This window comes from Notamacropus eugenii, chromosome 6 (assembly GCF_028372415.1).
Source record: "Notamacropus eugenii isolate mMacEug1 chromosome 6, mMacEug1.pri_v2, whole genome shotgun sequence".
NCBI classification, from domain to species: domain Eukaryota; kingdom Metazoa; phylum Chordata; class Mammalia; order Diprotodontia; family Macropodidae; genus Notamacropus; species Notamacropus eugenii.
The window spans coordinates 52,897,184-52,914,645 of record NC_092877.1 but is presented as its reverse complement, the minus strand read 5'-3'; the positions used below and the strand labels follow the sequence as shown (position 1 = coordinate 52,914,645).

The 17,462-nt window shown below is 35.9% G+C and overlaps 1 protein-coding gene across 7 annotated transcripts in view; it reads right to left on the bottom strand.

The window, feature by feature from the left end:
* The window catches only part of ADD1 (adducin 1), a 111,616-nt gene that overhangs the window by 56,651 nt on the left and 37,503 nt on the right, over window positions 1-17,462 (bottom strand). For 6 of the 7 annotated variants that reach the window (XM_072620059.1, XM_072620056.1, XM_072620061.1 and 3 more), the window contains exon 2: window positions 233-446. In XM_072620059.1, coding sequence (XP_072476160.1) covers window positions 233-427 — 195 coding nt within the window. In that variant the 5' untranslated portion in view covers window positions 428-446. Of the gene's footprint in view, window positions 1-232; window positions 447-3,372; window positions 3,472-17,462 lie in introns of those variants that run through there. The other variant, XM_072620057.1, reaches the window with a different exon arrangement.

Here is a 17,462-nt window from a genome sequence, read left to right as displayed (position 1 = left end):
TAACCAGCTGCAATCCTGGTAAGATAAATCTGCCAAGCTGATCACAGTTGGAATAGCCCTCATTTATTATCTTTACCTCTCCTTGAGATAAAACAAATCCCTTGAAGAATTTGGAGCTATCGTATTTTAGGGGCCATACATTATAGAAAATAATCAATGTAACAAGAAATGTTAAACTACCTTTAATGAGAAAAAAGATTTAGTTAGAAAAAAAAAAAGATTGTTCTCTTACTGGACTTTGCAGAATCATGGAAACCCTCTTCTTTTGCTCCATCATGTTGAAATCCTGACGAAGGTCTGGTGCCATATTCCTCTCTCTCAAGTATTCTGGATTGTTCTCATCTACTCTATCAAAATATCGCTCCTTATGAGGGGCCGTGGTTGGAGGTGGTGAAGTCACCACCGTTGCACCTGTATCACCATTCATAGCACAACTTTAAAATTCCCTGTGAAGAACAAAAATAAAAAGAATTGTTTTTGAATGAATGCCCCATAATACATCACCACATAAATGTTTGGGCCTTAGATACTACCATAATTTTCACAATACAGCAATCTCACACAAAACACAATCAGAACCATTTGGCACAGCTATGCTCCAACCACTGATGCCAAAGAGGCCCAAACTGATCAGTTCCATGAAGACCTACAACATTTTCTAGAAATAATATCAAAAAAGATGTTACATTCATTATAGGGAATTGAAATGCTAAAGTAGTAAATCAAAAAGTAATTGGAATAAATAACAAGTTTGGCCTTGGAGTACAAAATGAAGCTAGGCAAAAACTAATAGAGTTTTGTCACGATAACTAGCACAAACACTCTTTTCAACAATCCAAAAGGCAAGTCTACACACGGACCTCACCAGCTGGTCAACATCAAAATCAGAAGGATGATATACTTTGTCATCAAAGGTGAAGAAGCTCTAGTCAGTGAAAACAAGACCTGGACTGCCTGTGGCTCAGACTGTGAGCTTCTTATTGTGAAAATCAGAATCAAATTGAAGAAATGAAGGAAAACCATCAGATGTGACTTATATACCATCCCTTAAGAATATGAAGTAGAGGTGATGAATAGATTTAAGGGATTAGATCTGGTAAACAGGTACATAAATGAGCTGCTATTGGAGTTGTGAACTAGTCCAATAATTACGGAGAACAATTTGGAACTATGTCACAAAAACTATTAAACTGTGCATACCCTTTGATCCAGAAATACTGTTACTAGGTCGATACCCCAAAGGGATCAAAGAAAAAGGATCCACATATACAAAAATATTGATAGTAGCTCTTTTGGTGGTGGCAAAGAATTGGAAACAGAGGGAATGCTCATCAACTGCAGAATGGCTGAATAAGTTATGGGATATGAGTGTGATGGAATACTAGTATGCTGTAAAAAATGATTGAAAGGCTATTTCAGAAAAGTCTAGGAAGATCTATGTGAAAAAGTGAAGTAAGAAGAACCAGGAAATCAATTTACACAGTAACAGCAATACTATAAAGACAATCAACTGGATTTAATAACTCTGATCAACACACTGACCCACCAAACTTCCAATGGACTCATAATGAAAAATGTGATCCACCTCCAGATAGAGAACTGATGCACTCAGAGTGCAGACTGAAGAATATTTTTTCTTTTTTTTCTCCTTGTTTTATCCTGCCACCCTGTACCCCAACCCACACCCCTTTCGAACATGGCTAATGGAGAAATTTGTTTTGTACCACTTCATATTTGTAAGGAGTTTTCTGTTTCTTGTGTTTTTGATGTGTCGAGGAGGAAGAAGACAGAGAATTCGCAACTAAAAATAAAATTGAATTTAAAAAAAAAATAAGCAAATGATTTTTAAAAATGCATTTGGAATATCTTTGTTTCCCTTTTCACACCTAAGAAACAGAAGAGAAATAAAATCCAATTAAGTAGGGTAATAATTTCATCAAATTAGAAGCATCTAAGATAACTGGAGAATAGGGATCACTACAAGAACATCAATAAACCAACAAGTTAAACACATACCTTCAAAGATCATTTTTCTCCCAAAGCATTACCTTTTAAAATTCAACTTGTAACTTTTGGACTTGATCAAAAGTACAGGAAGAATGACACAGAGAACAAGGCAATGACAATAGGTTGCCAAAAATTCTCCATTATTCTAAAAACTCTTTCAATTTGAAAATTTTACTTTATGAAATCTGAGCATTTCTAACCTATAACAGTCAATGCATGCTATTATGCACCAGGTGCTAGGGATTCAGAGATAAAAACAAAATGCTATGTGCTCTCAACGAGCTTACATTCTGTTGGAGAGAAATAATATGCATAAAGGAAAATAAAAAACGTAAAGCAATTTCAGAAGGAGTGAAGAGTGCAAGCTATTGTAAGTGGGGGGAGGGTTAGGAAAAGTTAAAGATAGGACACTCTTGCATCATAACAAAATTCAATATAAGCATCCTCCAATATTGTTTTCAGCTTCCCATCCCTCCTTCTCCACCTACACTCGGTGAAATCCAATACTACTTTGTAGGTATCCAAGATTCCAGGGAGGGCAGGCCAGGTGGCAAGTACTAGGATGACAACTACTAAATATATTTAAATTTTGAACTATGAACTAACTAGTGAGGTATATAGTAGAAAGAGCTCTGGTCTTGGAATCAGAAGACCCAGGTACAAAGTCCGACCTTGCCACTTAAGAGCTTGTGCTATTTTAGGCAAATTACAATCTCTCAGGATCTCTGTTTCCTTATTTGTAAAATGTAGGAGTTAAAATAGATGATCTATTAAGGTCCTTTCCAACTCTTAACACTTGTGATTCTGTGAACAATGCCCAAGGATGAACTATGAACTATTGGAAAAAAGCACTGAATTCAGAGTCAGAGTAACTCGTTACAAACCTAGGTTTGCTTGAATTATAACTCTGTTACTAAGTAGTTGTGGGATCTGGACAAATCACTTCCTCTCTCTGGACCTCAGTTTCTTTAATTGTAAAATGAAGGGTTGGACTAGATGATCTCTAACATTCTCCCTTACATCTCTAGAGTCTATGAATCCTTTTAAAACAAGGCCATGTGAAACTTTAGAGTGTAGAGAATGCTGCTTGCCAGTTCCACAACAGACTTACACAATGAACAAAAAGAATCTTTGTAAGATCATCCTAGTCAAGGTAACAAATGGTGTGATAGCCTTTCTCTTATCACAAATCGCTGTGTCAGAAGGGTGAGATAAAGAATGTGGACTACATCTATTGTTCTCTTTTTCCTTCAGTACAGCAGACAAAAATTCAATGATAAAGTTTGCACATTGAAATAAGAACTCAAGCATGAATGTACTTGATCCATGAATCAAGACAAGTAAAGTGCTGAAGTTGGTCCTGACCTGAATACTGGCCCTTGACAAACAGCTGATTTTGTGGCTTTAGCTTTAGTTAGCATGGCCTTCGAGAAGAGAAACGTTCTGCTGTGACAGATTCTTCTATGAACATTTCTGTAATTATTAGAGAACAGAAAAATTAATAAATCGTCTGGAAACAAGCATTCTTTATGAGGAAATTTGGCCAAGCCAAAAAGAAAAAGAATTTTCCTAAATCCAACAAAACGATATTTGCTCATCAGGTCTTAATTGCCATGTTTTTCTTCGGCATGTATAGAGCACAAACAACTCTGAATACACAGATTCAGTTTTTCTGAGGAGATAGCTGAAGACCAACACAAGATGATCAAGGCAAACTTATGAATCCTTCCTGTCCCAAAACAGGAAAGGTTTCAGTATCATTTACATTTTTAACTGAAAAATAGCAGTTACTGTGAATTAGTTTCAGTCCATGCATTATTTCACATGAATGTTATTTTAGTTAGTATCTAATATTTTTATAATATAGTATGAACCAGCCTTTTTGGTTGTTGAGGAATAGTAATGACATAACATAAAAAAATATCATAGCTCTAGAGACACCCCAAAAAGAGAGATCAAATCTGTAGCAACAAAAAGCAGTGACTTCAAGGATAAAACTGAATTGTCCACAAGGACCTGAATACCTAAAAGAAATGAAGTGTTAAAAAATGAAATAAAAGCTCTAGAAGAAAGAACTGGAGGGAGAATAAATTGCTGAGAAGAAAAGGTTATAAGCCTATTCAAGAAACAGATTATCTGAAAACTAGAATAGAGACACAAGACAGCAAAAAACATTAAAACAAAAGATTAGGAAAAAAATAAAAGAAAACATAAGATACTTGATATCAAAACAAATGACCTGGAAAACAGTTCAAAGAGAGATAACTTCAGGATCGCTGGATTTCAAAACCATTTTTTCTTAAGAATCTGGACACTCAAAGATCTAGGGAGGGGCTTATTTCCAGGAGGTGAAGTTCATTCCAGGGACCCAAATTTCTATATTTCAAAAAAATCATAAAGTAAAACTGCCCAGATCTATTAGAGGGTAAAATGAAGATAGAAACTCTATTATCTCATATTAAATTTAAAATACAGCAAAGCATCCAGAGAGAATTCAAGTTATTGAGGAACCACAGACAGGTACACACAATCCCTGGCAGAATCTTTCCATTATTGTGCAATAAAATATTATGAAAGAGATGAATTCTGAGATTCCTGATAGCAAGAATTGATACAGAATGAAGAGAACAGAACCAAGAGAACAACTCACACAAGAATAACATTGAAAATAAAAATAACTCTGAAACACCAAGGAATTCTGATCAATGCAGCAATGAACCATATATGTTTCCAAAGAACCTGTGATGAAGTATATTACCCACCTCCTAAAAGAAAGGTGATGGACTCAAGGTAAAGAAAAAGATATACATTTTTTGGACATGGCCAATGCAGTAATTTGCTTTATATAAATGTTTGTTTTTTTACAAGAGTTCTTTTTTCTTCCTTTTGTTCTTTCAATATTTAATTGGGTGAGAAGTAATGAAGGCAGTGATAAAAACATGAAAAACAAAAAATTTAAATTAAAAAAAGTCATTGAAACATTTTAAAAATACTTAGAAAATAAGGGAGTTTATTTTTTATTTAATTTTTTTAGATGTATAATAAATTTATTTGCTAAACTGGCTTCATTTTATGACAAAGGCAAAAAAAATAATTATTATATTGGACACATTTATCTTGCCTTGTGATTTTCACAGTATGAAAAAGCAAGGTGCCTGCCATTTACAGAATTATACCTTATACACCAGCAGCTGTGGTGAAGGATGGAGAATTAGGGAAATTTTTCTAGAACTTAAGAAAATTCTCAAAACCAAGTCAATGTCTACCTTGATATTTGGTATCAAGGTAACTTGATTGTAAATAAGTGCACAAGGGAGAAATATATTGAAAAATATGGTTTGGGATTAAAAAATTAAAGATGTCAAAGCCTTTTGGATTATACAAAAGTGTCCTTTTACATAAAGACCTACATAATGGGGGAAGGAGACAAGACAAACAGAAAGGAAGGGGGGGGGGTTGGGATTTTATGCAATAAGATTATTTAAAGAAGGAAGTTTAGAAACAAGCACAGACTAAGGAGCACAATTTTGAAAGTAACATGGAATTTATTATATATACTTGTTAAAAAAGCAATCAACATGAAATGGAGATTTGTGGTTTCATATACAAGTTCTGTTTTGTGCTCTGCACATGGAAAGGTTTTGGGTTTTTTTGTGTTTAAATTCACAATGAAAAAATAAAATGAAGAGTAGCAGATGAATTCACACCATCACTGAAATGCTTCTGTTTATGTCCTGAATTAATGGATTCAATGACTAATAATAATGCTGTGTTGTCCTTCACAGATGAAGATGACACAACTGACCCGACATCAACATGACATGCTTTGTCTTTTTCAGCTATTGAAATGGATTGTCTTGGTTCATTCTCTCATACAACTTACAGTAAATTTAGGATTTTAAACGTAGAAATATATTTCATTACCTTATCTGTGAAAGAAATCCTCAAAAATTAATTTCAAAGTCAAACTGAAAAACAAAGATGGAATATAATTTCTCAAATAATATTCATTGCTGATGTATACTGTAGTGACTTCATTTACATACCTTAACATAGGACTTACTCTTCTCCATCAGATGTTACTCCCTTTGTAACTCCACAAAAAGTCTTTTCTAAGTATCTACTGGGTGCCTATACTATGTTAAGTGCTACTGAAATAGGAAAGAACTAAGATACAACTTCAGCCACAAAAAGCTCACAATCTAATTGAAGTAAGGTATACAGCCATGAAAATGAGTAAACAAATACAATAATGTATAATAAACAATATTGCCTGGAGTCAAATTCCAGGCATACTCTGCCTACAATTATAATTTTTAAAATCATGTTTGGAAAACAATTTGGAATTACGCAAAAATACAACTAAAAGATCCAAAGAATCAATCAACGAGTATTTATTAAGTATCTACTATACACCAGGCACTATGCTAGGTGTTAGAGTTATAAAAACAAAAATTGAATAGTTTCTGCCCTGAAGAAGCTTTCAATCAGGTAAAAGCACAAGAATATAGAAAAGCATATGCAAAATATATGCAAAGTAAATAGAAATTATTAGGGAGGAAAGAGGTAAACAATAACAGAATGGGTCAGAAAGGACTTCCTGTATAAAGGAGCACTTGAGCTGAGCTTAGAAAGAAGTTATGGACTCTAAGAGATAGAAGTGAAGACGTGTGCATAGAAGGATGACCTGTGCAAAGGAGGTGGGGGGGTCAGAAACAGAATATGGTGTAGAAGAACAGGAAGGAGGTCAGTTTGGATGGACTATAAAGTATGATAAGGGGAATATCAGAATGAGTCTAGAATATTAGCCTAGAGTTGGATTATAAATGTCAAACAGAAATGTCTGAGATTTAACAGGAGGAATAGGGAGGTACTGGAATTTCCTGAGTAGAGAAGTGACATGGTTGGACTTGTACTTTAGGAATATAACTGGCAACTGTGTATAAGATATATTGGGGAGAGAGGATTCAATGCAGGAAGACCAATTAATGGGCTACTACAACAACCCCAGCAAGAGGGAATGAGGGCCTGAACTAGGATGGTAACTACAGAGTGTAGAGAAAGGGAAAGATTCAGTAAACAAGACTTGGAAATTAACTGGATATAAGTATTATTATATGAGATAAGGGATGAATCAAGATTGACTCTGAGTTTGGAGCCCTGGGTAATTGGGAGAATGGTGGTGCCATTCTTTCAGAAATAGAGAAGTTAGCAAGAGGAGTATTTGGTTTTGTTTTTTTGGGTTTTTTGAGGGGGCAGTTTGGGGGAGATATTAGTTCTGTTTTATACAAGTTAGGTTTGAGATGCCTATAAGATGTCTACTAAGAAATGTCCAGATCTTGGGGGGGGGGGGAGAGCTAAGATGGCAGAGTAGAAAGAAGCACATACACTTGCTCTTACCCCACAGCCCATAAAATACCTGTAAAGAACTCTCAACAAATTCTACAGTAGCAGAAGCCACAGAACAACAGAGTGGAGGAGATTTCTAGCCCAGAGTGACCTGAAAGACAGACAGGAAAGGTCTATTGCACCTGGCACAGAGCAGAGCCCAGTCCAGCCTTGGCCACGCAGCACCAAGAGGAGCACATCTGAGAAGGCTTGAGGGACAGAATCTCCAGCAGCCACACAGATCCCTCAACCCACAGGCGCCAAAGGTCAGTGAGAGGGTCTTTTCAGCTGGCTGAGAAGGGGGCAATGTGTCCCCATAACTCAGGCCTCCTCAGGAGGCAGCAGTAGAGGAAGCTGCAGACAAGGCTCCCAAAGCAGGCAGTAGCCCAAATGCATTATTGAAGGTCTCATGGTAAACCCCCTGAGAACTGAGCCCTGGGTGGTGGCCCTACCCCCACCTGAGCAGCTGATTTTAATCTCACACTGAATGGCAGCCCTGTCCCTGCCTAAAGCCCCTGAGGGATTGGAGCAGCTCATCTGAATCTCAGCTCCCAGTGCTGGCTTGGCAGAACTGGAGGCAAGGTGGTTGTGGAGAGGAAAATCAGAAGTCAAGTAACTGGCTGGGAAAATGCCCAGAAAAAGGGGAAAAAAATAAGACCATAGAAGGTTACTTTCTTGGGGAACAGGTGTCTCCCCCCATCCTTTCAGATGAGGAAGAACAAGGCATACTGTCAGAGAAAGTCAAGGCCTCTGCCTCCAAACCTTAAACTGGGCTCAGGCAATAGAAGATCTTAAAAAACAAGTTAGCAGCTTACTAAAGGAGAACCAAAAAAATGCTGAGGAAAATAACAGCTTTAAAAAGAGGTTAACTCAATTGGAAAAAGAGGTCCAAAAAGCTAATGCAGAGAAGGAGGCTTTAAAAAGCAGAATTAGACAACTGGAGGAGAAGGTTCAAAAGCTCACTGAACAAAATAATTCGTTGAAAGAGAGAATTGAGTTCAGGGAAATGAATGACAATGAGATAAACCAAGCAGTTAGAAAACTAAACCAAAAGTTTGAAAAAATAGAAGATAATGTGAAACATCTCACTGGAAAAACAACTGACCTGGAAAATAGATCCAGGAGAAACAATGTGAAAATTATGGGACTACCTGAAAGCCATGATCAAAAAAGAGCCTAGACATTAACTTCCATGAAATTATCAAGGAAAACTGCCCTGATATTCTAGAACCAGAGGGCAAAATAAATATTAAAAGAATTCACAGATCACCTCCTGAAAAAGACCCAAACAGAGAAACTCCTAGGAATACTGTGGCCAAATTTCAGAGTTCCCAGATTAAGGAGAAAATACTGCAAGCAGCTAGAAAGAAACAATTTGAGTACTGTGGAAATAAAATTAGGATAACACAAGATCTGGCAGCTTCAACATTAAGGGATTGAAGGGCTTGGAATGGGATATTCCAGAGGTCAAAGGAACTGGGATTGAAGCCAAGAATCACCTACCCAGTAAATCTGAGTATAATACTTCAAGGGAATAAATGGTCATTCAATGATAAAGAGGACTTTCAATCATTCATATTGAGGAAAAGACCAGATATATATAAAAAATTTGACTTTCCAATACAAGAATCAAGAGAAGCATTAAAAGGTAAACAGGAAAGAAAAATCATAAAAGACTTTCTAAAGCTGAATTGTTTACATTACTACATGGAAAGATATTTATAACTCTTGAACCTTTTCTCAGTATTTGGGTATATGGAGAGATTGTACATAAACACACACACACACATACACATATAGACAGAGAGTACAGGGTGTGTTGAATCAGAGGAGATGATATCCACACAAAAAATAAAATAAAAATGAAGGGGTGAGGGAGGAAAATACTGAGAGGAGAAAGGGAGAAATGGAATGGGACAGGCTATAACTCATAAAAGAGATAAGAAAAATCTTGTTCAATGGAGGAGAAAAGGGAGAAGGGAAGAGGGGAAAAGTGAAGTTATTCTCTCCACATATGGCTGAAGGAAGAATAACATGCTCACTAAATCTGATATGAAAATCTATCTTACACCAGAGGAAAGTAGCGGAGGAGGGGATAAGTGGAGTGAGGGGAACGATGGAAGGGAGGGCAAATGGGAGAAGGGAGTTATTAGAAATAAACACTTTTGAGAAGGGACAAGGTCAATTGAGGGGGAAGAAAAAATAAGGGAGGATAGAGTAGGACAGAGGGCAATATAGTTAGTAACATATAACATGATTATTATAGAAGTCTTTTGCAAAACGACACATATTTAGTCTGTATTGAATTGCATGCCTTTTCAGTGGGGCTGGGGAGGGGGGAGGAGGGAGAGAAGTTGGAATTCAAAGCATTAGCAATGAATGCTGAGAATTTTTATTGCATATAACCGGGAACTAAGAAATACAGGGAATGGAGTATAGAAATTTATCTTGCCCTACAAGAAAAGAGAGAAGATGGGGATAAGGAAAGGGTGGGGTGTGACAGAAGGGAAGGTACATTGAGGGAAGGAGTAATCAGAATGCAAGTGAGGGGAGGGGAGTGATGGGGGAAAAATTGGACATGTTACAAAGTGAGGTAAAAGCAATTAGTATTAAAACAACTGACTGAATTAATTACTGAGAATAAATCAATGACATCTTTAGTTTGGGGAAAAGAATTTTAGTCTAAATTTCCTAGAGGAAGGTAACCTCAGGTAAAATTTGGTTTTGATAGAAAAGTTAAGATTTTAATGGTAAATTTGATTTTATGATTGTTATTTAATCAGGAACTAGAACATGTATAGAAAGGCATGTAAGCCACTTAAGACTTGCCTCAAAAGATATTCCTTAGCCAAAGTGAAATTATAATCATATTTGAAACCTGGTTATTGGAATTTGCTATTGTTAGATGCTATGGGACTATTAAGTGACTTTTTCTGAGTCTAACTCCAGATAAGGATAGCAAGAAAGGTGATCTGAGCCTCCAATCCAGGATGCCAGTAAGCCTGTGAGATGCTGATATGAACTGCAAAAGGTGATCTCATGGGAAGGGTGGGAGAGAGGCTGTTCAGCCTGGGCTGAGGTAGGATTCTCCTGATTCAATTTCCCCATTGACACCTGGCAGACTTTAAGCCTGACTGAATGCAAGTTGACAATCTACTCCTACCTGGAATTGACATGAAGTTGGGGAGATATTGTTTCCCTGGAATGTCCCTACTCTTGGTAGCAATTTTCTATAGTCAAAAGGTTTGTAAGCTTAATACCAGATCTATTAAATTATAGATTATTGGTAGGGGACCATCCGAGGTTAAGTCTAAAATTAAGCTATTAGGCTTAGGACTTTAGACCAACAACAATAAGTTAGGGTCCTTTAATTCTTAGTAATACTGTGGAGCAATTAGGTCAAGAGCTTGTGAAGTCAGCAAACAAATAATATTTGTGTCTCAGTTGGTTAATGTTTAAAAAAAAAAAATTCTTTTGTGGTCCATATTGTAAATGCTTTAAAAACAAGTGTCACTTGACCAAAAGTCTGAATTGTTTTATCTGTTATAAACTGTGTTAAAAATGAAAAATAAAAAAAAAATGTCCAGTAAGGGATCCAGTGATAACTTTTGAACCAGATATCTCACATACCTCCAGGAAGTCAAATAAAATGTTCACAGCAGTACATGTGGTTGCAAAGAACTGGAAACAAAGTGGGTACCCACTGAATGAGGAATGATCAAACAAACTGTGGTACGTGAGTATAATATAATATTAATATGCCATAAGAAGTGAGGAATTTGAAATTCAGAGAAATAAAAATATGAACCAATAAGGAGTGAAAAACCAGGAAAATAGTATATACAATGACCACAACAGCAGAAATGGAAAAGATAATAAATTAACTGAATGCTATATAATTATTATAATAACTAAGATTGGCCCCAAAGTAGAGGTGATAAAATATACTTTCACTCATTTGTGTTTTCCCTCCTATATACAGAAATGAATGTGATACAAAAGCAAAGGCATCAATAAATCTATTTTTAAAATAAAAAAGAACAACGTGACATGTCTCAGGAGATTAACTAAAATATGACAATGGTATTTGCACTGCAAAATAACATTAGTATAAATAGTCATGTGTATATGAATTTACTATGAGGATTTAGTGTTATGTAAATTTATAACTATTCTATGAACAGAATAGTTCTACACATAATATACTATAAGTACAGAACAGATATACATGTATAACAAATATATTTTGCTCATCTTGTTCTACAAGAGTCAAATTGTATAACGCTGAAAACAGAATATTGTGTTTCTAAATGCTTATCACAACAATAAATGCAAAAAGTATTGGTGAAAGGAGATAAATGTGTGAAGTTATCAATGAAGGCTTCAAGAATAGGTAGGATTTGAGTTGGGCCAAAAAGGGGCTAGGTAGAATATGGACAGGTGGCAGGAAATGGGAAGGGGAGAACATTTCAGACTGAAGGAAGTTCATGAATAAAGTTATTAAGTTAGAAGTGGGTATAGGAGAGTAATCAGACTAGTCTGCCTAGAACAATGTGTTTATGTTGGGGAGGAGAAGGAAATAAGTTTGGATGCAGGGTGGGACAACATTACTACAGAGGATCTTAAAACCTGGAAAGAAAAATTAGGCAATTAAGTAATCAATAGAGAATCACTGTAGTTCCTTAAAGAAAGAAATAACATGATAAAAGTAATGTTTTAGTAAAATTAATCTGTACCAGACTGAAGCTAAGAAGAATGACTAAGGTAAATGTAGCAACATATGTTTGAATGGATGAGAGTCCATGTTAGGGTTGGAGTAGTTAAAATGATGAGGAAGGAACAAAATATACATACTACTATAGAAGACAAAATGGAAATGAAATGGATGGTGAAGAAACTTTTAATGAAAGCACTGGTAAGCTTGATTGCTTTAAAAGTAGAATTCAGTTGTATACTGTTAAAAATACCTGGTGAGGCTATCAATGCTGATAAAGATGCAGAAGATAAATATCCTGATATTTTGAAGAAAATAATCCAATAAGGTGGATATACTGAGCAACAAATTTTTAATGTGGATGACAGGCTTATTCTAGAAAAAGAGACTTTCCAGAACTTAATATCTTAGAAAGAAGAAATTCAACCTAGATTTAAAGTGTCTAAGGACTGCCTCACAATTTTAGTGGGGAGTAATTTAGAAGCAGATTTTTAAACTAAAATCAATGCTATCTATAGTTCTCAAAATCCTCATGCTCTGAGACACTATAATCATTGATCACTTTCAGTTTTTTTGGTATTCAACTTGAGAAAGTATGGGTGACTAAAGTTGTTTTTTAAGACTAGTTTCCAAATTATTTTAGCCCAGCTCTTGAAAAATTTTGCAAGGAAAACAATATCTTATTTCAAGTATTTTTTAAAATTTTAGATAATGCACCAGATCAGAGAACTACATTTGGTTCATTGTATGAGAATATGAATGTGTAAACTGCCAAAATGGGAATAAAGCTCTCTACGTTTACCAACATATACATATATATATAATGCATACATATATGCATACAGATAAATATATTTAAGAAACAAAATACACTCGAGTCTATGCTGCTAAAATACTTTAAACAATAATATTTTTATCATTTCATGAGTGTAGGCTCATCTTTAGGTACAATATTCAATAATCTTTTAATTTTTTAAAGTTTTCTTTCTACAGCTATTCTATTACTTTATAATAACCTTGAATCAGAAATCAATTTTTGTATCTTTTACTGTTATTTTACATTAATAAATAGATTTAAAAACTTATTTTTAAAATTTTGCATTTCATATTTCTATTGGGTTTGAACCAATTATCATATTTTACATATAATTATAACTTCAAATAATTAAAATTCAAATAATGCTACCGCTTCACAGGATTTGTTATTTTTACTAAGGGGAGCCTAGCTGTAACTGTCAGAATGGAAAAACTTGAATCCATGTTGGCAAGTCTCACCAAAGAAACAAAGGAGAAAACAAGTGAGAATGCAGATACACAGAAGTGAAGAATGATCTGAAAGAGAACAAACAAAGCAGTAAGATTCAAGAAAATATGATCTTCATTACAAGCAAAAACATAATGACCTTGAAGAAAGGATGGCAGAGATGATTGAAAGGTTACAGGTACCCCAGAAAAACACAAGTTTAAAAACCTGAACACCATGATATAAGAAATAATATGAAAAAACTCCCTAGAACCTGTGAACACCGAAAACAAAGCACTGATTAAAAGAATCCACAGATCACCTCCATTAAACCCAACACAGAGTGGCTAAATCTCTGCAAGTGACCAGGGAAAAGAAGAGGGGAAGAAGACAGTCATTTGCAGGTTATTTCTTAGACCAAATTTTACCAAGTTAAAAGTAAACATATTTTTTTACAATCAATTTGGAAGAGTAAAAAGCCAGTAAAAACCAGGAGGAAGAATCAGATCAAATATAATCCTGAATTCTTTCTTGTTATGATGTTTATAAGTAAACAAATCATGTTTACAACACTAAGTTTTCTCCAGTTTGTAGTAATGTATAAGGATATTACTGTGAATACAGGAGATAGTTGATACTTAATGTCAGAGCATTCAAAATCAGCAATAATTTAAGCTTTCCAATGCGTTTTGAACTGTTTGCCTCAGCACTAGCCTGTTCAATGTAGTCTTGGCAGCTAAGAGCAGGGGACCAAGATTAGACAAATGGTGGCTGGTCAAGAGAGAGGGTAGGAATTTCTGTAGTAATGAAATCAATAATGCCGGCCAGAACAGAGAGGGGGTAAGGTCCAGGAGCAAAAGGGTGTGTCCTAAAATGAGGTGCAATCAGAAAACGGAATAATCAACAGAATCCAAGGGCAGAAACAAAAACCAGAACTAACGCCAAGGGAGTAAATCAAGAAGAACGGGATCTGGAACACTTACAAAAAAGATGACCTCAATTTGTTGCATTCAGATACTCATTCAGCAAAGATTTATTAAATACCTGTGTGTAGAATACAGTGTTTGTCACTAGGAGAGATAGAAAATTTAAATGACATAATCCAGACTTTGGCTTACAGTCTGATAGGAGAATGAGACACAAACACAGTTAACTACAATACTTACATGTACATGAGAGATGTAAAATAAAATGTTACATGAAGTTGTAGGAGGGAGATTATAATTATATTTGGAAGCAACAGCAGACATAAAAGAGAATAAGGGAGCAGTCTGATCTCTGCGTTGGAACACTTTGGCCTTTAAAAAATGTCAAGGACTGAATCTGAGGAAGAGGAATTTGGAGAATGAGAAGTTGAAAGAGAACAACTCAAGTTAAAGGAACATTTGATGTGAAGGAAAAAGATTACAAAGAAAAGACATAAGGAGAACAGTAAGATAGATGATAAAATAAGGTAAGTAAAACAAAATGGTAAAACAACTGGAGAAAGAAAAGAAAGCTGGTATAGCTATTAAGAAGTGACAGAGATATCTTATTAATAAGCAGATAGGAGGGGAATAGCAATCATCCAGAGGCTTTGAGAAACAAGGCCAAGCAATGTGATAAGTATAGAGAACAGGAATAATTTTTCAGTAACTAGCATTAAGTATGTTACTTTTGCATTTCTGCCAGTCAAGTGCGTATGTGCTCAAAAGTACAATCTGATCTCCCTTCAAGAAGAAAAATTAAAGGCACTCATGGGAAAAACTCCACATTCCTGCTCTTCCTGAAAAGGAGAGAGCTAGATGTTCTGAGGAAGAACTGGCTGCTAGTCATCCAAGTTATGATAAAAAGGACCGACAGAAGTTGTCAGAAGAGAGATCATCCAGTCAGGGTGGAAGGCAAGAGAGAAGAGTAGCAGCAGTTGGTGATTTCCTTCTCATAAGTAACAAAACAGCTATTTGTCAACCTGACCACAATAGAAGTCTGTTGTCTAAGATATAAGAGAAACTTCCACGGCCTGTAAAAACAGATGATTATTATCTACTTCTGGTTACTAATATAGGCACAAATAATAATGCCAGAAGGAACTTAGCACTGCCAAAGATTAAAGATTAAAAATTCAAGGTAAGAAACCAAAGACCATGGAGACACAGGTTGTGTTTTCCTCACTGCTGTCCCCTGAAGGCAAGGAATGCAGAAGAAAAAAACTGATATAGGAAGTAAACAGCTAGCTAAGAAGATGCTATTTGAGTCTGGAATTTAATTTTAGCTTAAAATATTGTAATGACAGACTCCTGATCAGGAACTGAAGGTACTATAAAAAAAGTTAATTACAGATTTGTTTTGTGTCTTACTAATCTAATCAAAAAAGCTTTAAGCTAAAAAGGACGATGGGGGAAAAACCTTCCTTTCCTTCCTATATACTTGAAGCTAATTAGCACAAAGAACAGCTTCAGTGAAAGAGGAACAGTAACTGAAAGGCCCAGAAGTTCAGAGGACAAAATTACACAAAAAGGAGCTAGTGGTAAAATCCATAAGCTCAGACGATATATGTAAATGTACAGAGTTTAAGCAATGGACAAAATAAACTAGAGATTCTAAAGGAAGGAAGCAAATTTGACATCATCAATATCACTAAGGAAACCCTTTGGAAAATCACCCTGGAAGCTGAATGGAGGAGGGAGTGAAACAGGAAGAGATCTGGAGCAGATGCAGGGATGGTGAGAAACCTACTGAAGTGGTAGTGGTGGGATGAAACCTACAAAGAAAATATGGCTGAATACAAACATACCTTACTCAAAAGAGACAGAATAAATCAAAGCACAGCAGGGGGTGAAGGCACAGGAAGGAAAAGGGAGGAGAGAATTTTATAATGAAAAAGTTGAGGAATCATTGCTTTAGAAAGACTGCACTGTTTTGTTTTTTTTTTACAATTTTAACGAGGTAGCTCTGTTCAAGAGAGTGTAGCATTTTTGTTGCTTTCTTTGCTGAAGAGAAAAAAATCATTTAAAAAAATATATGCCTTAGGATTTATATAAATAAATTAAAAATCTTAAGAATATAGGTACTCTTGTAGAAGGAAGTAGTTTAATACATATGAATGTATATCCACATATGAATAAAAAATCCCGTAGTCATCTTAAACTCAGTATTCCAAAAACCAAAACTCATTATCTTCCCCTGGATAAACCCTCTCTCCACTTCCCATTACTGTAGAGGACAACACCATCCTCCTAGTCCCTCAGGCTCTCAACTTAGGAGCCACTCTTGACTCATTATCTTTCACACCCCTGCAAATTCAATTGTTGCCAAGGTGTGTCAGATTCACCTTTGCAAAGCTCTCCAATGTGCCCCCCTTCTCTCCTGTAACTGCCATCATTCTGGGGTAGGCCCTGGAATACTGTAATAGGCTGCTGGTGGGTTGGCCTGTCTCAAGCCTCTGTCCACTACAATCCATCCTCCATTTCACCACTATAGTGATTTTTCTGAAGTCTGATCATGTCATTCCCCTATTCGGTAAACTCCAGTGGCTCTCTATTGCTTTCAGAATCATATGCAAAATGTTCTGTTTGGCATTCAAAGCCCTTCATAACTTAGACCTTGCCTACCTTTCCAGTCTTCTCATGCCTTACTCTCCAACATGTACTTTTGATCCAGTGACATTGGCATAATGGCTGTTCCACAAACAAGACACTCCATCTTTCAGCTCCAGGCATTTTCTCCAGCTGTCCCCTAAGCTTGGCATGCTCTCCCTCCTCATCTCTGCTGACTGGCTTCCCTAGCTTCCTTTCATTCTCCACTACAATCCCATCTTCCAAGGGAAGCCTTTCTCAATTCTTCTTAATTCTCATGCCTTCCCTCTCCTAATTATTTCCTATTCATCCTGTATATAGCTTGTTTGCACATATGTGTTTGCTTGTTTTCTCCCCTGTTCTGATTGTGAGTTCATCGAGTGCAGAGAATGTGTTTGGCTTCTTTCTGTATCTTCAGCTCTTGGCACAGTACCTGGCACATAGTAGGTGCTTAGCAAATGTTTACTGACTGAATGAATCTGTATTGTGTGCACATTATTTACACAATAAAAATGTGAACTGCCATTCTCTTTATGAGTCAAAATGTTTAGTTAAC